General features: G+C 39.4%; 1 protein-coding gene across 1 annotated transcript; it reads left to right on the top strand.

The window, feature by feature from the left end:
- Positions 1–913: 913 nt before the first annotated feature.
- Positions 914–18,373, top strand: LOC121392636 (2-acylglycerol O-acyltransferase 2-like). Its single transcript, XM_041523783.1, has 5 exons — positions 914–989; positions 4,350–4,838; positions 5,385–5,559; positions 9,344–9,543; positions 17,992–18,373. Exons 2-5 carry the CDS (start codon positions 4,352–4,354, stop codon positions 18,144–18,146), a joined length of 1,017 nt encoding a protein of 338 aa, XP_041379717.1. The 5' UTR covers positions 914–989; positions 4,350–4,351; the 3' UTR covers positions 18,147–18,373.
- The last annotated feature ends 2,450 nt before the right edge of the window (positions 18,374–20,823 follow it).

Genomic DNA, 20,823 nt, shown 5'->3' with positions numbered 1-20,823 from the left:
GCTACATTTTTCCATTAGTAGCAAGGGATGTTTTATATGTATCATCCCACAAACAGGATAGCACATACCATGACCTTTGATATACCAGTCGTGGTGCACTGGCTAGATTGAGAAATAGCCCAATGTAATAGGCCCACCGACGGCCAATGATTTAAAAATCAATGTGCTCTAGTGGTGTTAAACAAAAACAAATTTGTTTAGACATTGCTTTCTTTTTACATATATTGGAAAGAAAGAAAGAAACGTTTTATTTAATGATGCACTCAACACATTGTATTTACTGTTATATGGTGTCAGACATATAGTTAAGGACCACACAGATATTGAGAGAGGAAACCCGCTGTCACCACTTCATGGGCTACTCTTTTTCGATTAGCAGCAAGGGATCTTTTATATGCACCATCCCACAGACAGGGTAGTACATACCACAGACTTTGATATACCAGTCGTGGTGCACTGGCTAGATGATTAATAAATCAATGTGCTTTATTGGTGGTGTCAAACAAAACAAATTCAGGGGCGTAGGCTGGGGGGGGGGGGGGGTGTTGGACGAAAAAAACCCCTCCCCCCGAAGCAAATGGTCCGCTTTCAGAACTAAAACATACAGGTTTATACATATGGAGTTTCTGGTGGTGCAAAAACAAAATAGAAAAGGTCCACTTGGTTCATATTCGAACCCCGCCAGGTCCAGCTCACGCTACGCCCCTGAAATTTGTTTAGACATTGCTTTTTTTTTTTTTACAGTTGACAATATGTTAGACATACATGTACATATCCATGATGAGGATTACCCAGTGGTTCAGATATGACAGATAATGATTGCTCAGCCTCTATACTTATGTAATGTGACCTGGTGAGCTTTGACAGGTCAAAGGTCAGGTTGGCACTGTTATCATTTAGTCAAGGTATGTAACTCACATCGACATCGTAGGAAGTGTGCAGGCTTGTGTGTCAAGTGTTGTGCTGTCTTCATTGCACATTGTACTTCAGTGAGTAAACTTTATAATATGAATAATAATTATGCAGTTTGTTTTACCATTGTTGTCATTGTGTGCATACAGCTAACAGCAGCTGAGAGGTGTTGGTGTAGCACTGTTCAATGTTAAACTGCATGAATTTCTTTGGTACATGTACTTTATCATTTATGAGAGATTGGGTCAGGCCAACACTAAAACCAGTTTGTTTTTCTTTCATTTAATCTCTCTACGGGTGGGACGTAGCCTCGTTATAAAGTGCTCACCAGATGCGATCTAGGATGGATCCTTGTCAGTGGTAGTGGTGGTGGTGGTGGTGGTGGGGGGGGGGGGGGGTCATTCAGCTATTTCTCTTCCATCCATTGCTTAACAACTGGTATAACAAAGGATGTGGTATGTTCTATCCTGTCTGTAGGATTCTTGATATAAAAGATCCTTTCCTGCTAATAAAAAAAAGAATAGCCTGTAGAGTAGCGTCAGCACGTTTCCTGTCATATGCCTCCGTCAACTGACGACCCCCCCCCCCCCCCCCCCCCCCCCCCCCCCACACACACACACACACATACATTGCTGGAGCAAATCAAAGCATTCAGGTACATACACCTTCCATTGCTGGAGAAAATCTAAGCATTCAGGTAAAATAGATCGGAGACGTTCGGGCAAAATTATTTGGCCCAAAACCTTTTCACCATGTATTTTCAGCATTCTACATACAATATGTGAATAAACATTGTTATCCAGATTTGGGCATTTTCGTGTCAAAATATGTAAACAACTAATAGGAAAAAGAAAGAAAGAAATGTTTTATTTAACGACGCACTCAACGTATTTTATTTACGCTTATATGGCGTCAGAAATATGGTTAAGGATCACACAGATATTGAGAAATGAAACCCGCTGTCGCCACTTCATGGGCTACTCTTTTAGCTTAGCAGCAAGGGTTCTTTTATATGCACCATCCCACAGACAGGGTAGTACATACCACGGCTTTTGATATACCAGTTGTGGTGCACTGGCTGGAATGAGAAATAACCCAATAGGCCCACCGACGGGCATCGATCTCACGCCGACCGCGCATCGAGCGAGCGTCTTACCACTGGGCTATATCTCGCCCCTACAACTAATATGAGTAATTTAAAATGTGCTGAGGTGTTATTAAACAATTAAACATTATTTTCCTTGTCTTTGTCACAACACATACTGCATGTCCTGTAACTACCAATCGTGTAGCAGTTGCTTTAATGAAAAATAGTCCAATGGGAAGGATTGAACCTGTGTCCTATCATACTTGATTGAAGTGCCATTCCATAGGCGTTGGAAGCAGTAGGATGGCTGTGTGCCCACGCCACCTTCACCCATCTCTGAAGCTGAGATGGTGCCCGACCCCCCCCCCCCCCCCCCCCCCTCAAAATATATATATTTTTAAATCCCACGTTATTCAAAGAGCGAATTAATAGCTTCGTATTAAATTAGACCCTCTGTTCCACACTTCAAGTTGCTGACATTTTTCTGACGCCTGCAAGGAAGTTATTCTAGCCCATATATATATACTCTTCAAAAAAAGAAACGCAAAAGGGTACAAATGGGGTATAACTCCGATTTTATGTTTCCTACCGGTTCATGCTTTGTGAATATAAGGTCATTGCATGTCCCAAACACATTCCCACGGTTACATTCGATAAAACGCAGCTACTGTACAATAAAGTTCCAAAATGTGAATATTCGCAAAAACGCAGCCACGTGCAAACCATGTCACCACTGCACGTGCGTTGTCTGCACGTGCAACATGAACACCGACAGTATAAAAGTGCAGGGTGTTCGCTTGCCTGGCCTCTGTATCTGGCCGACAGTTGACAATCCAGGACATGCCACGTCTCAGTGAACCGCAGAGAAACAATGCCATCGGCCGACTAGACGCAGGCGAATCCAGAACGGCCGTTGCCAGGGCATTCCATGTGTCCCCAAGCACCATCTCCAGACTGTGGGACCGTTACCAGCAACATGGATCAACACGAGACCTCCCTAGATCCGGTCGACCACGGGTCACTACCCCCGGGCAGGACCGCTACATCCGGGTACGTCACCTTCGGGAACGATTGACTACTGCCACCTCCACAGCCGCAGCAATACCAGGTTTGCGCAGGATATCCGACCAGACCGTACGGAACCGCCTACGTGAGGTAGGAATTCGTGCCAGACGTCCAGTTCGAGGTGTCATCTTAACACCACAACACCGTCGACTCCGACTGCAGTGGTGCCAGATTCATCGACAATGGCCTCAACTGCGATGGAGACAGGTGTGGTTCAGTGACGAGTCCCGATTTCTGCTCCGACGTCATGATGGAAGATGTCGCGTGTATAGGCGTCGTGGTGAACGTTATGCGGCAAACTGCGTGCAGGCCTCACACAGCACGTCTCACAACGGCTTTCCTACAGAACAACAACATTAATGTCCTTCCTTGGCCATCGATATCACCGGATTTGAACCCAATTGAGCATCTATGGGACGAGTTGGACCGACGCCTCCGACAGCGACCACAACCACAGCCCCAGACCCTGCCCGAGCTGGCAGCAGCCTTGCAGGCCGAGTGGGCCACCATCCCCCGGGACGTCATTCGTACTCTGGTTGCTTCAATGGGCAGGCGGTGCCAGGCAGTTGTCAACACACGCGGAGGCCACACCCGGTATTGACTCCAGATGACCTTGACCTTGGTGGTGTGTCCTATCACTTACTCACAATGGACTAGAGTGAATTGTGAACAATCCTGCAACATTTGGTAATTATCGGACTCACCATTCAATAATTAAATCAATTCTCCAAATGTTACGACAATGTGGTTTTGCGTTTCTTCTTTTGAAGATATATTAATATATATATATATATATATATATATATATATATATATATATATATATATATATATATATATATATATATATATATATACACGTCTTGTTGCACCCCTGGTTTCAAAAGAACACTACGGTCGGTATTCATTGTAACATGTCTTGTTTTTTGTTTTTTTTATGTTATTGCTGTTTGATATTGTTGTTCCTATATGGCAACGAATGATTGAACGATTGAACGATTGATTGATTGATTGATTGATCCTAAACATACCGTAGCTGAGTTTGGGTCTGTGTCTGGCGAGTATGGTACCAGTCGAAAATGAAACGCACTTCAAATCAAATGTGACAAAACACCGCGACTGTGTTGGCGCGAACTTTATATCGGGCAACAGACGACATAGATTACGCGCTATAGTACTACATTTTGAAGCGCCAAACTTGTCAGAGCGAGACCCAAGTTCGCCTTAAAATAAACATATTGTTGTTCTTGCTTTTCCTTCTCTCTCTCTCTTTTTTTTCTTCCAGAGATGAAGATTCTTGGAATCGAATTTGCTCCTCTAAACGTTCCTCTTGAGCGTCGCCTTCAGACGTTCGCCGTATGGCAGTTCACCCTCTCGTTCATGTGCTTTGGGTTCGGCTTCCTCTTCTTCTTCATATACCTGCTCTTCACCCGGTTCTATTACATCCCGCTGCTGTACCTGGCCTGGTACATCTACGACCACAAGACGAGTGCTAGAGGTGGACGCAGGATTCTGTGGGCGAGGAACTGGAAGATATGGAAACATTACTGCAATTACTTCCCTCTGAAGCTTCACAAAACCGTGGATTTAGATCCAGCGAAAAACTACATCTTTGCCTGTCACCCTCACGGTGTTATGTGCATCAGCCATTTTGGTAACTATGCGACCGAAGGGACGAATTTCAGTAAGATGTTTCCCGGTATACGTCCGTACCTTCTGGTGCTGGCTGGACAGTTTATGTTTCCCGTTTTTAGGGAGTACTTCATGATGACAGGTGAGTTTCACGGTCTGCAGTGGCAGATATACAGGAGTGGGGTCAGGTCTTGATGAAAAATATAAATTACAAAATCACATACATACTTTCTTAATCAAGACTGCATATTTACATTATTTGATCAAAACGTTTAGAGTTCTTAAGTTAATATAAAGGTTATTAAAATGCAAAAATAAAAATGGTTAGGGGGTAATTACTACCGGTAGTAACCCTCCTCTTGTTTGACGTGGAAAATAGTTTAGTGGTAAAGCGATCGTCAGAACTGAAGGGTAGAGGAATCGATCTTCATAAGTGGAACCATTGGCGTTCTTTTACTTTACAACCATTGTTTTACGACTGGTATAGTAAAAACTATGGAATATGTGGCTCAAGTGCAAATAAAAGATCCATTGCTGCCATCAAGGGAAGCTTTTATGTGTTGGTATCAGATTTTGGTTTTCCTCTTCCAAGGTCTTAATATAGGCTATTGACTAATCCCATTATAATGTGTTGCTGAATAAATACTGTTTAAAAGCTATTTAATAAGTTTCAGTATAATTTCATCAGGTGTAGCTGAAATATCGAAAGAAAGCATCAACTACCTGTTAACACAGCCTGGGACAGGCAATGCGCTCGCGATCATGGTAGGGGGCGCTGTTGAGGCCCTGGACGCCAAGCCAGGGATGTTCAGACTGAAGATGCTCAACCGTAAAGGATTCTGTAAACTGGCGTTAAGATATGGGTGAGTATAACGAGCATTGTCGTTAAAAAGTAATAATTAATAAATGATAGAAATAGGGAAAATTATTAACTGGAGTTTGCCACAAAAATCAGCCTTCTATGTCCATTACTAGCAAAGATATGGCAAAAACCAATATTTGGTGGCGGACATTTTGAATTTAGGCTGTAAAACAAATTGCTCAAGGGTAACAGCTTGTCACCCGGCTGAAATATGTTCAGGAAGGTCCAATCTACCAGACACAATGATAAAACATACCCTAAAACATGCTTTTCTGTTCTGCCACTGGAGTATTAGCATTTACCTGAATAGACTACTTCTGTAGTGGATTTGTATGTTATTATATACTTATTAGTCCCCTACTACATTCCATCCCACTGGAAACGCCTTTTTTCTTCAAGCAATGGCGTAGCCAGCGTGAAGCAGACGATGCGCTTGCCTCGTCTGGAATTTCCCCAGATATATTTTATTTTCCCCATGACACTGATATTTATTTGACAGGTCTGGGTTTTCCTCGGCGTTTTGCTTTCCTCTCTGGCTACGCCCTAGCTAAGTTATTTATTTCTGAACCAATTGTTTTGTAAATTGCACACAGAAATAGGAGGGGTTTTTTGTGGGGTTTTGGGGTGGGGTTTTTTTTTTTTTTTTTTTTTAGGGGGGGGGGGGGGGTCCCAAACAGTTTTACGTTTCTTCTTACGTCATCCAAACTGAAATTATTTACAAAATCCCCCAGAAAGATGGGACTGACCATAGGTTTCATCTCTTTCCGTCTGTCGCACATATAGTTTTCCGAATGTTTTTTGTTTCCCCACAATGCTTTGAAGATATTGACCTGACATTTTGTTTATAGCTTTATGAAATACTGATACAGATCAAGTTTGATTTTCATTGCGATTTACCCATTTTTTACAGTGTTATGGCCCTTAAACCTTTTATTGTTTTAGCAATGCCTCAAGATATTGTGATGAAATTATGTGTATAACTTTATAATGTTCTGTTACAGATCAAGTTTGACTTTCGTGACGATTTACCCATTTTATCACACAGTTATGGCTCTTGGACTTAGCAGATAGGGGCCTACAAAAGTTTATAGTGCCCGGTAGGGGACATGTATTGCTTTATCCGAATGCTTGTTTGACAGACACATTTACATTGATCAGAAGAGGGGGAGGGGGGGGGGGGGGCGTATCCCAGTGGTAAAGCGTTCGCTTGATGCGCGGTCGGTCCAGGATCGATCCCCGTGGTGGACCCATTGGGTTATTTGTTGTTCCAGCTAGTGCTCCACAACTGGTGTAACAAAGGTTGTGGTATGTACTATCCTGTCAAGGCTGTGGTATGTACTATCCTATCTGTGGGATGGTGCATATAAAAGATCCCTTGCTGCTAATCGAAAAGAGTAGCCCATGAAGTGGCAACAGGGGGTTTCCTCTCTCAATATCTGTGTGGTCCTTAACCATATGTCTGACGCCATATAGCCGTAAATAAAATGTGTTGAGTGTGTCGTTAAATAAAACATTTCTTTCTTTTCTTTCTTTATCAGAAGATTTATGTTACCAGTAGGGTGTGTGTGTAACACGATGGAAGTGTGAATCCAGGGGTGGTTGAGTGGGGGGTGGTTGAGTAGGTCTGAATCCCTCGCTCACAACGAAACCCCCTCCTCACGTTATCCCCACATACTTTAAAGTACATTCACCGCCATTATACAACTTCCACATAAGTAGTTGCATGTAGACCCCCTTGCTGCAAAGAATCCTGGATCCGCTCCTGCACTATATAATGAAATGATCGGCAGTCCTAATACCGGGATTTTCCGTATTTAAACCCCGGGCTTAAATACGGAAAATGCCACTTTCAAGACGGTAACGTTTTGTCCGTAATTAAGCCCAGGGCATAAATTCGGAACATGCTGTTTTTATAAACTGTAACCCACTGAAGAAACGGGGCTAACTATTGGGAAATTGTAAATAGTATTTATTAATATAGCGGACTTAACAGCCTTTTCCCCCACTATTTTGAAAAATGAACTTTATAAAATCAAATAAACTTCAAACGTCAAAATGGTATAGCTGTTGGGTGTCAAAGAATGGTATGCGTGACCACTGATACAAATATAACGCGAACCTTTTGCATACATGATTAATATAAATATATAAAACGAATAATTCGGTTTCAATTACACGTGGATATGTGAAAACAGTGACATGATGAAACTATCAAGAATTTTTTTAAACTCAGAAATTGTTACAGCCTAATAATAAAGTCCATTTCACGATTCTCATTGACGTCAGTCATCTGCGCGCATTTTATTTGAAACTACAAACGTGAAATAAAAACATGTAATATTCATAAAACTATTTCAATGTAACTGTTAACTTGTCAATCGTTTTTTGATCGACTTATGGCCGATTAGTTAGAATTCCTTGCTTCCAGGGGGTCCATCTCGTCTTCTGAATATCGCTCAAACTGGTCATCATGGTCACTATCATCATCATCTTCATCGGACATGGCACAGGTTTCTTCAAATCCCAGTTGGAATCCCAATAGCTGACGGAGTCTTCCATTCAGGAGATGTATGAATACAGTATTACCCTTCTCAGCAATGCCACACAACTCAAACGATCGAGTAACAGTTGATTTCTGAATCGACGAGACATCATTTGAGTCCCATCTGTAGGATGCATTCATAAGATGGTCTCTTTCTGTTTCCTGCAGCGGTGAAATGTTTGGGACCATTTATTAACCAGTCCATCCACTCTCGGAGCTCAGCTTTGAATGGGCCGTTCACACCTCCAGAAACATCCAGAGGCTAAAGATATGGTGTTGTCTTCGGTGGGATTATTTTGGTGTTAACGTAAGCTTTGATGACGACATCTGTGCTACGACTTCTGTGGCTGTCCATTAACAAGAGGGATGGCTCGTTGGAAAAAAACGTTTCCACGTGACTTGAAAACATTCTCAATCGAGTTTAGCATCAACTGCTCGTTCATTGACCCGCCTTTTGGCACAAACAGAGTTATGTTTTTGGGTACTGAACATTTGGGAACATTAACTACTCCCTTTAAAATAACCATCACTTTTAGAATGTGTCCATCCATACAGATGCAAAGAAGAACAGTAAATCTGTTTTTCTCGTGACCAGTGTTCACACAGTCCACATTTTTATTGCCAGCAAAATCCAAACTCGTCATGCCAGTCATGTCTATGTAACATGGTGTTTCGTCAGTAATGCTACGTGATTGCTGTATACACTACATAATAAATAGTAAATTGGAGGCACATGTGCTTGAGGTTCTAATATGTTTTTTTTGTGGTTGAAGGGATTGGTAAGAATGCAAATATCGAATATCAAGCGGAAATAATCAAAACGTAGAATAGTAACGATTACGCCCCCTCCCACAACTGTAACTTTGCCTTCTCTTAATGAGAATATATCCAAAATCTTAATTTTGAATACTTTGTTTTAAATCTTCCATTTTATGTCCTCCATTTTTTTAAAAACATGACGTAGGGAGGTAACTATAAATTTGTATCCGTATTTAAGCCCATGGGCTTAAATTTGAAAAAATGTTTCCGTTTTTAAGCCCATGGGCTTAATTTCGCGTGGGCTTAAATACGGGAAATCCCTGTAATTGTCCTATCTTGGACGCAAGCGCTTGTTCACACAAGAACTTTCGCCCACGACAGGCGTGCACTACAACAGCTTGCTCTGAATTTGCACGTTAAACCCTATGACCTGACCTAACCAGTCCTAATAAACGCATTCGTAATCGTATTTGTATTTTTGCAGAGCTGACATCTGCCCAGTGTTTACGTTTGGAGAGAACGATCTATTTAACCAGATTCCGAATCCCGACGGGTCGTTTCTGCGGAAAATCCAGAACCAACTGACGCACGTGTTCGGTTTCTCACTTCCCGCCATTCACGGGCGTGGGATGTTCCAGTACACGTTCGGTGTGACGCCATACCGAAGACGCATGGATACTGTCGGTAAGTTGGGCAGTTCGTTAAAATTCTCGTTCCAGCTAGTGCACCACGACTGGTATATCAAAAGCCGTGGTATGTGCTATCCTGTCTACGGGATGGTGTATAATAAAAGATCCCTTGCTACTGATGAAAAAATTTTTTGCGTGTTTTTTTTCTCTTAAATATGATTTTTTAAAAACCCAAATGTTTGACATCCAATAGCCGATGATTAATAAATCAATGTGCTTTAGTGGTCTTATTAAACAAAAGAAATTTAAATTTTAACTTTTCCTTTAAAAATCCGCCCCTCACCCCTAATACACCGGACTCGGTGCGGTAGTGGTTAAGCGACATGACATACGACTGATAAGTTGGCATAAGACTGTTAAGTTGACATAAAACTGATAAGTTGGCATAGGACTGATAAGTTGGCATAAGACTGGTAGGTTGACATAACACTGGTAGGTTGAAATATGACTGGTAGGTTGACATAAGACTGATACGTTGACATAAGACTGGTAGGTACTAGGTGTTGGGCACACTGGGTTCCGACAGGTCCGTACGCAGGGGGGTGCGAGGGGTGCGTACGCACCCCCATAGTCTGCTGAGGTCCATCCGTGGATGTGTAAAAAATATTTTGAGGCAAAAAAACATTTCAAATTTACTTCCCAGAATGCAGGAAAATGCATCTCTTGCATTCTAGATTTTAAAAACTTTCGGGGGAGCATGCCCCCAGAGCCTCCTAACAACTCCGGCCCTTTGGGCCGTCAGTTACGCACCCCCATATAAATTTCTGCGTACGGGCCTGAGTTCACAACTCGTTATGAAGTCCCACTTAGAGATTTAATGGGGAGGTGTAAGGTCAGTACACCGATTTATCGTATTTCACTACTGCAAACAAACTATTAACTTGCATGAAGCCATTGTCACGGACAGACAGCTCAAATAAATATTCATTTGAAAGATGTAACCCACAAGCAAATCCATAAAGATTTGACCAATACACCAAAGAATAAAGGATCATATGGTGACAAAAATAGTGGAAGGACGAGCAAATTAGATGGTATACTAAAAAGGGCATCAAATGATGAAAAGGCCTTAAATGTTGAAAACATAATTTTCTCTTTCTTTTTTGTCCCAATCAGTGCCACATGACGGCTGTATCAAAGGCTGTGATGTGTGCTGTTCTGTCTGTAAGAACGTACATATAAAAGAATTATTGATACTAATAGGAAAATATAGCGGGTTTCCTCTGAAAACTGTGTGTCAGAATTACCAAATATATAATACTAGTATCTGAATAATTTAATATAATTAATCACTCTCCTAGTGGTCGTTAAAGAAAACAAACTTTAACTTATATATGTAACACGTGTAATACGTGATACTCTTAAAGGGACAGACCCTAGTTTCAGCCTATGAAAAAAAAAGTTTAGTTAATCTACAAACCTGTAACACATTTGAATAAAGTTACAATTGAGTGAAACATGAGTCTCAGACTTTGAAATGGTGAAATACTCTCTAAAATAGACTAAAACTCGACTCCATAACTGTTACTTCTCAGACGCACGTGCGTTTTTAAAAATATGAGAAATACATTTTGTGATATTAAAAACACCAGGATGACCAAAAATACATCGAATATACGGAAATGGATAATCTAAACAATACAATCTAAGTAAAGTATGATTTTAGTTATCAAAAAGGGCCCTAATAGTAAAAAAATATGCCTTAGTGTTTAAAAACTAGGATATGCCCCTTTAATGGGACTGTCCCGAATTTGTTGTTATTGTTAAGATGTTGACTACTAACAGAAACGTTTTAATGACTAAAATTATATATTAAATACTCTTCTTTTTTTTGGCATAAAATATCAGTAGCTGTATATTAAATGTGTTTTTGATAGGTCGATCTTTATTTTATTCTTATATGTGCATGTATATTTTAAAAAACCCAAGAAACTATATTTAGTATGTAATTTTAGTCGTTAAAAGACTTTATTATTCGGAAACATGTCACAATGGCAGCAAACTCGGGATAGTCTCTTTAACAGGGCAGCTGCCTTGAGTCTGTCTTTAAAGAGACATTCCCGAGTTTGCTGCATTGTAAGATGTTTCCGACTAATAAAATATTTCTACGATTAAACTTACATCTTAAATATATTAGTCGGGCAGAATAAGGGCTATACCTTGAACTAGGGTACATACGATGTTTTATGGTGGTTTTATGTCATTTAGGGTCTCCTGATTCAGAAACTGCATGATGACACTTTGTCATCATTGAGCAATTTTTTTGACGGTCATTTTAAAAGCACCATCACAGGCTAAAAAATACAGGTTTTATTCTGTTAGGCCCATTGCGTTATGCTATAATGTTTTATTTGTACAATATTATTATAAGACCCATACCTATTTGGATACCTTTTACAAACACTAAAGAATAATACAACAAACCCAAAACACTATAGCAACATTTTAGGGGCTTTTGCTGACGGCCATCTTGGTTTTCAAAATGGCCGCCATTTAAACAGTTGTTTTTACAATATTACCGCACCCAGGCAAATAAAATAATTTTTTTAAGCTGTATACAGGTAGGTGGGCATGCTTTCACTATACAAGCAAGACTATTTGTAATCTGTATTGGTCAATATGAAAATGGTAACATTTTGGGTGGACGATTTTCACAGAAGAAAGTTAAAAATAACAGATTTAAAATAAAAATCCCAATTTAATTTAATTTACACCTGGCAAGGTAGCCGTTTAAAAACATTTTCGACAAATAAAATATTAATGCATCATTAAAATTAAATTTTATTTATTTATGTGTTTTGATTAGAATATGATTATCTCTATAATATAATCCATGTATTTTTGGACATTGTAATGTTTTGTATTTCAATATCGATTTTTGTCTAAAATAATTTCGAAGGTAAAAAGTTATAATTTTTTCCAACGACCAAACGAAATTTTATAACATTGCGACCAAAGGTCATTCCAGATTTATTTATTCGTATAATTTTTTATATGTAAAACATTTTAAGGTAAGATAGTGTTTTAAAAGACCCGAAAAACAGGATGTGTGTTTATTTTGTTGGTGGGGCAGGCTGATGTTTGCCCGAATTGAATACAAATGCACGAATATGGATACCAACGTTTATTTATATTAGCATTACTGCCAAACAGATTACAAGTAATATTGTGGTTAAAATGATGGAAATACATGATGAACACATTTCAGGCTAACTCATTCTGCCCGAATATCTCTAATGTTTTTGCCCGAATTTGAGGGATTATCCCCAGCACAGGGTGGGCAGTTGCTCCCTGCCCCCATCACGTATGCTTATGGAAACAAACAGAAGTCTTGCTAGATCTGAAAAAACAGGTCAGTCTCTTTAATAAACTTTAGAACCAGAACACAAAATGTTACCAATTTTGAGATGCCATATACTAAAAATATTGTAATATATACTCTTCAAAAAAAGAAACGCAAAAGGGTACAAATGGGTTATAACTCCGATTTTATGTTTCCTACCGGTTCATGCTTTGTGAATATAAGGTCATTGCATGTCCCAAACACATTCCCACGGTTACATTCGATAAAACGCAGCTACTGTAGAATAAAGTTCCAAAAATGTGAATATTCGCAAAAACGCAGCCACGTGCAAACCATGTCACCACTGCACGTGCGTTGTCTGCACGTGCAACATGAACACCGACAGATAAAAGTGCAGGGTGTTCGCTTGCCTGGCCTCTGTATCTGGCCGACAGTTGACAATCCAGGACATGCCACGTCTCAGTGAACCGCAGAGAAACAATGCCATCGGCCGACTAGACGCAGGCGAATCCAGAACGGCCGTTGCCAGGGCATTCCATGTGTCCCCAAGCACCATCTCCAGACTGTGGGACCGTTACCAGCAACATGGATCAACACGTGACCTCCCTAGATCCGGTCGACCACGGGTCACTACCCCCGGGCAGGACCGCTACATCCGGGTACGCCACCTTCGGGAACGATTGACTACTGCCACCTCCACAGCCGCAGCAATACCAGGTTTGCGCAGGATATCCGACCAGACCGTACGGAACCGCCTACGTGAGGTAGGAATTCGTGCCAGACATCCAGTTCGAGGTGTCATCTTAACACCACAACACCGTCGACTCCGACTGCAGTGGTGCCAGATTCATCGACAATGGACTCAACTGCGATGGAGACAGGTGTGGTTCAGTGACGAGTCCCGATTTCTGCCGACGTCATGATGGAAGATGTCGCGTGTATAGGCGTCGTGGTGAACGTTATGCGGCAAACTGCGTGCAGGAAGTGGACAGATTCGGCGGGGGTAGTGTCATGATGTGGGCAGCCATCTCACCACTGGCAGAACTGACCTGGTCCACGTGCAGGGCAACCTGAATGCACAAGGCCTTACACAGACATTGACCAGATCCTCCGGCCACACATCGTTCCAGTTATGGCCAACGCCAACGCAGTGTTCCAACATGACAACGCCAGGCCTCACACAGCACGTCTCACAACGGCTTTCCTACAGAACAACAACATTAATGTCCTTCCTTGGCCATCGATATCACCGGATTTGAACCCATTGAGCATCTATGGGACGAGTTGGACCGACGCCTCCGACAGCGACAACCACAGCCCCAGACCCTGCCCGAGCTGGCAGCAGCCTTGCAGGCCGAGTGGGCCACCATCCCCCGGGACGTCATCCGTACTCCGGTTGCTTCAATGGGCAGGCGGTGCCAGGCAGTTGTCAACACACGCGGAGGCCACACCCGGTATTGACTCCAGATGACCTTGACATTGGTGGTGTGTCCTATCACTTACTCACAATGGACTAGAGTGAATTGTGAACAATCCTGCAACATTTGGTAATTATCGGACTCACCATTCAATAATTAAATCAATTCTCCAAATGTTACGACAATGTGGTTTTGCGTTTCTTCTTTTGAAGAGTATATAACAGGCTATACTTTTAAAAGAAATGTATATCTTGGTTATCTGGTCCAAAACCAACCTGGAAATAGAAGAGTACTTTTAAAAGTAAAATTACATGTTTTAAACATTTAACAATTAATTGTTAAATTAATAAAATCACCTGAATCACATGTATCATATATCAGGTGAAATTATTTACATATGTAAATGCAGGCATAAGCCGGTAGCTGTCAAATTTCATTGGCCATGGAACGTTTGCATTGCATGGTTACGCTATGCATCTTAAATATGGTACAGATTAAATAACTTTGTTAACACTAGGGACGTTTTTCTCTAAATAATCTGAGAAATATATTTTTAAATACTTATGGTTCCTTGCTTGAAATATCGTTCCGTGCACATCCTGGAGCTCATTCAGAGGTACATGTACTTTCATTTAACGAAGCTGTAAGTTTTTAGCATATGGCTGTATACCCTCCCGACTTTCGTAACCTCTTTTGGAATCTGTGCAGAAATATTGTTCTCGTCTTTTATATGCTAATGGAAGATTCGTAATCATCATGTTACGTACACCCTGTCAATCTTTATACTGGTTATGTGGATTACTGAAACAAATATTCTTGGAAAATAGTTTCGTTTAAATGGTGAAGTCTCTTTGAAATAATCACCTAATTTGAATTGGCTGCCTACTACTTTGATATATAATTTACAGTGAAATGTGATATTCATGTATCATGACATTACTGTTTTTCGTCAGTCATTTCCATCATGCATGGTTTGAGGCTTGTTGCATGTCCTATGCCATATATGTGCAAACAATGCTGCAAGTTAACTCTGCTGTTTGACATGAACAGTTTATTCCTGAAGCAGTCATTTTTAGCAGTACATGCACATGTCATTACTTCCATACGCTCTACTGCAGACAAACCAGTACAATGACTGGGTGTGTTGTTTGTAATTTCGGATATATTCACATTCAGTTCTGGTGATCGGCAGCTTTTCACAGCATGCCTTGTAAATTTGCTAGCTTGATGTGCTCAGCCAGAGCGACCTGTAGACTTTATTACCTGTGAAGATGGTGTGTTTCAAACAAATGTTACATTGTTTCGTTTTGTATAGCAAACTACCAAACCGTCGTTATATATGTATACCGATATGTACCTTCAGACCAATGCTGTGCTTCAACATTACTGATACAGCCCTTAATAAAGAGGCAGGTGTCTGTGTTACATCAATTGATGTCATATACTGCAAGTACTTGGACAGGTTGGTCTCCCAAGTTTTCTTTTTTAAGCTGTGGCAGTAATGTTAATCACTTGACCTTAGGCTTTTGTCATGTAAATTTGAACAAAATATTGCCACTTTCAGCAGAAGAATACCAGCAATGTGTTTTTGTTTTTTGTTTTGGTGACAAATCTCTCCAGTTCCTTGCAGTGTATGCTGTTATATGATATGACACCATCACCTACTACATATATACATACATGCATGTATTTATTGACAAGTACAAGAAACATTCCCAAAATCAAAAGTCTGCTTCCTACTCATTTTGCATTGACTGAGTACATCAAGCAAGTTAAAACCATGATGTGGAAAGCTGACGATTAACAGAACCCATGGCATGTAAATATATCTGACTGTGGGTGGGACATTATAAATGGCACACCCAGTCATTGTACTGGTGTGTGCTCCACCAGTGCTTATGGAATAATGGTATGTGACTGCTTTGCTAAAATGTCTGCTCAGGAATAACTGTTAATGTCAAGGATTATCTTGCACCATTTTCTGACAATGTATGGCACTGGACATTTGTGATACTCCTAAAGACTATGCATGATGAAAATTACACTGATGAAGAACGATAATGACATCGTAAATGTATATCACATTTTACAGTATAAATTATGTTTCAAAGAAGGAGATTGCTAATTAAAATTTGGTGATTATTGTAGAAGGACTTCGCATTCAAAATAAAACTTTTTCCCATAAAGTCTGACAAAAATATGCGTTAATCTACTAATATATAAAAGTACTATAAACATTTAAAAGTGTGTGATGTGACGATTACGAATCTTCCATTAGCATATTAAATATGGTATCTCTTCAAAAATATTTTTCCAAAAGAAGTTACAATAGTCGTGAGTGTATTCAACCATGAATCACTGTAAAGTGTTTTGTCTACAGAGTATGGTTTCAACACCATCTATAGCAAGACTGCAAGTAGTTTAGCCTTCACTAGTGCATGCGCTACAGCTTCCATAAACGAAGGAAGATCTGAATGAGCACAAAAATGTGCATAGAATGATATTTAAAGCAAGGAACCGTATAAGTATTTTACAAAAATATTGATGAGATTAAGACTTCCCTTTCTAAGCACTATCATAAATATTTTATTTCATCTGTACCGTGTTTAATGTGCAAAATGTGACCGCGTAAACGTTATATTAGCCAATGAAATTTGACACCTACCGGTTTATTTTAATATGCCTGCATTTACATATGTAAGAAAGTTCACCTTATATATCATACATATGATGCAGATAATTTTATATAGCTACGTCTCAAATTTTTATAAGAAATATTGGCATTAGTAAAATTTCTTTTGAAAGATGTTGTTTCAAGTGGTTCTTGGACATATAATCAATAAATACAATTGTTATTTTACAATAGTTTTAATATATAATATACAGATTACAAATATTCATGTGTATTTATTGATCATGGAATCATGTCTAACTACCTTTATACCACTTTAAAACAAAGTTTAGTTTTGGCTGGGTGTGGTAGTATTGGAAAAATAAAATTTGCAATGGCGGCCATTTTGAAAACCAAGATGGCTACTAGTAAACTCCACTTTCATGTTGCTATATATATATTTTTTTAATTCTTTAATGTTTGTAAAATGTATCTAAATAGTTAGAAGTCTTGTAATAACTTGGTACCTATAGGATATTATAGCATGATGCAATAGGCCTAACTGAAAAACAGTAATTTTTTGGCCTGGGGGAGGTGTTTTTAAAATGGCCGTAAAAAAATTGCTCAATGATGACAAAGTGTCATCATACAGTTTCCGATTCAGGATACCCTAAATGACATAAAACCCCATAAAACATCGTATGTACCCTAGTTCAAGGTTAGGTCAAATTTTGGCATCTGGCAACCCGACTATATTTGCTTGTTTAGAGTATCAGTGTCTGTATATTCAATGTGTTTCTGTTCGTGTTAATATTTGTAAGAAGACCAAAAGGGTTTTGTCTTCAAATAATTTCGTACGTACGAAATCAAATATTTCAGGAAATAAAATAAAATTTAACCTAGTATAAATATTAGAATGAACAGAAACACGTTTAATATACAGCCACTAACATTCTATGCAGAAAAATATATTTGATATGTAATTACAATCGTTAAAAAGTCTCTGTTAGTCGATAACATCTTTAAAATTGCAGCAAACTCAGGAATGTCCCTTTAAGTATGATGTTTTGTTAATTTCCCCTTTGACGGTTTTCTTTTCTTTTGCTGCAGTTGGACGACCTATAGAGGTGGCGAAGGTAGAGAACCCCTCGCAGGAGCAGATTGACAAGTTACACGGGCAGTACATGGACGCCTTGGTTCGTCTGTTTGAAAGTAACAAGAGGAAATACAACGTAGATGAAGACAAACATCTGATTTTTCATTAGCACCATGAAGCCAATTTGTTCAACAAAAATGTTTGATCATGAAGATTTATCATTTGCCATTTAAGACGTCCATTTGTTGAACACATGTTTGCTGTAGCATGGTAAAGCAAATTTGTTACGGTAAACACAAATTGTGGAAAATGAAGATTTGATAGTCTGTTAGAAAGTCTGTTACGTATCCATTATATATTAATTAGCACACATTGTTATAAAGGCAGTTTCTTAAATAGATGTGTATGTTGTTGACTGTGCCATTTATCGTCTGTTGACCTGTTTAAGTGAGGGACCTGTTTCGGTGTTTGCCCAGTTTGTGCGCAACAGTACGTACATTTGAAGATTTCTAACATCGTTGACTTTTGCATGTTGAAAGTAAACAAATGTCTGTCACATTCACAGAAATGTTCGTAAAAATAAGTTTAAAACGAGCAAATTAAGCAAGATTGAACTTAACCCACCCATAAACACGGCACATTTCTTAATACCTTTTATTTATGATTTTTAAAGGCTGTCATTTGAAAGAAAACTTAATTTGAAAAACTATTTTTGTCTGTTCTCAACTGTACTGCTATCTAATAATTGAAGTAACATGATTGTCACAGCATCTGCTTGCAAATCTCTCTTTAGATACTTGCCAAAAATATATGGTCCTTATATTCTTTTACATAAATATCGTTTTGGGTGTCTGTTTATATATTTATTAAAACTCAGAATGCTGCTTATATTTTAATCAAACAATTTTACCATTATAATCATACATTTGCTCAACTTATAAAACGATTGCAAGATTGATATATTCGTTTTTCTGAAATATTGTCTGTTAATATTGGTTCTTGAGGACTATTTTGTAATTTACCTTAAAATATTTAAATACATTTTTATAAATTGTTATAAGTACATGTTTTTTCAACAACTTACATGTTTTGATAAAACACTGAAAAGTTTTGTGTTGAAAAGGTTTGGCTGTAAGCTATACCACTAAACGTTTTACTTACCGAAACGGGTTACGTAGTTAACATATTTACGGCTGATGCATGCTACAGTTTGAGACGCACGTGCGGTAAACTTAGCTACTTTAGCGGCCAGTTTAGTTCTTATTTGAAACATAGAAATACTAATTAAAAGGTAGCTATTTGAATAACAACTGTCTGTTTATAAATATTGATATGCTTTAGAACTTCGTGTTATGCTCACCGAAACTGGTCTCCCTGTGATACATTAACATTCAGTGTTACAAAGTCAGTTTGTTAATTTGTTGAACGAATGTTTTTGTTGTAAACCATGATATACTAGTAATGTAATTGCATTAGCATAAAATGTCCCAAAGCCAATTTCTTAAGCACAATTTTTGCTGTAAACCATGCACGTGTTTTCTGCCCCGGAATTGGTCACTGGCGAAGTCAGAGGCTAAGTCCGGTGTGGGCGTGCCTGAACCTATTTTGAATATGGGCAAGTTAATAGAGTTCTCATATCTATAAATCGTATCATTCCATTAGTATCGAGTGCTATTAAGTCAGTCTGTAAAGACAAAAGTGTTTGGTGAAATTCTGCAACAAAGGGGTGTCAAGACTGACGAATGAAGTTTGGGGAAGGGAGTTGGGTCATGCTGCTCTGAAAATGTGGTGGGGTTTTTTTAGTGGGTTTTTTTATCGCTTTCAGCACCGAAAGCCTCCCTCTGCACACGCATTTGTGTAAACCATGAACATTTTGACATTTCATTAGCATCATATGTGATCAAACCAATTTGTTGAGGAGCATTGCTTTGTATGATTGTTTTTTTTATACCAACGTAAGAAAATGTTAACATTTCACTAGCATAAATTGTTAAAACTGTTTTTGTTTTTTGATTTCATTAGCATCAAATGGTATAAAGCTAGTTTGTTTAAATAATGGTGTTTGTTGTAAACTCTGAAATTTCCTACATTCTAGTTTGTCTGATATTCATCAAGACAAATACTGGTAAAGGAAACCCTTTTAAAAGTTAAACATTTGTTTTGTTTAACGACACCACTGGAGCACATTGATTTATTAATCACTGGCTAATGGATGTCAAACATTTGGTAATTTTGACATATTAGGCCTACAGTTTTAGAGAGGAAACCCGCTATATGTTCCCATTAGTATCAAGGGATCTTTTAAATGCACCATCCCAGACAGGATAGCACATACTACGGCCTTTGATATACCAGATGTGGTGTATCGACTGCAACGAGAAATAGCCCACCGACAAAGATCGATCCCAGACTGACCGCGCATCAAGCGAGCGCTTTACCAATAGGCTACGTGTGACGGAACATGCTCTTAATTTTGTTTTCGCCTGTGGCGATATTAATTGTTTTAGAGGGCCGTGTGCAGTTCCAATATGCACTTAAGCCCAGGTGGGTACCTTGTTACGTAATACTTCTGCGCGACGGTCGTCGAGTTGTACTTTATAATACACACCCAGCCCAGGTGCGGAGGCCATGTGGCCAGTAGTTACGTAATGCCTCCGCGCGACCATGGAATCTCTAGCGAACTGGCGACAATAAGTCTGACCATCTAAGAAAAATATGCCGGCGTGGTCGCTGTGGAAATATCACTTGATGGGGGAGGACCGCGATGTACCCCCAGGCGATATTCGGTTTTATGATAAATAGCTAGGGTTTTAGAGATATCAGGGATAAACATAGGAAGGCTTCCA

This window comes from Gigantopelta aegis, chromosome 1, assembly GCF_016097555.1.
Source record: "Gigantopelta aegis isolate Gae_Host chromosome 1, Gae_host_genome, whole genome shotgun sequence".
In the NCBI taxonomy this organism is placed as follows: domain Eukaryota; kingdom Metazoa; phylum Mollusca; class Gastropoda; order Neomphalida; family Peltospiridae; genus Gigantopelta; species Gigantopelta aegis.
The sequence above is the reverse complement of the archived record's forward strand: the minus strand, read 5'-3'. Positions and strand labels throughout refer to the sequence as shown.

What these genes read in the sequence shown, in the direction of transcription:
- LOC121392636 (XM_041523783.1), top strand. Translation starts at nt 4,352, where the DNA reads ATGAAGATTCTTGGAATCGAATTTGCTCCTCTAAACGTTCCTCTTGAG. An exon ending in AAACTGGCGTTAAGATATGG is followed by an intron (nt 5,560 to 9,343) that starts GTGAGTATAACG and finishes GTATTTTTGCAG; the next exon opens with AGCTGACATCTGCCCAGTGT. An exon ending in AAGACGCATGGATACTGTCG is followed by an intron (nt 9,544 to 17,991) that starts GTAAGTTGGGCA and finishes CTTTTGCTGCAG; the next exon opens with TTGGACGACCTATAGAGGTG.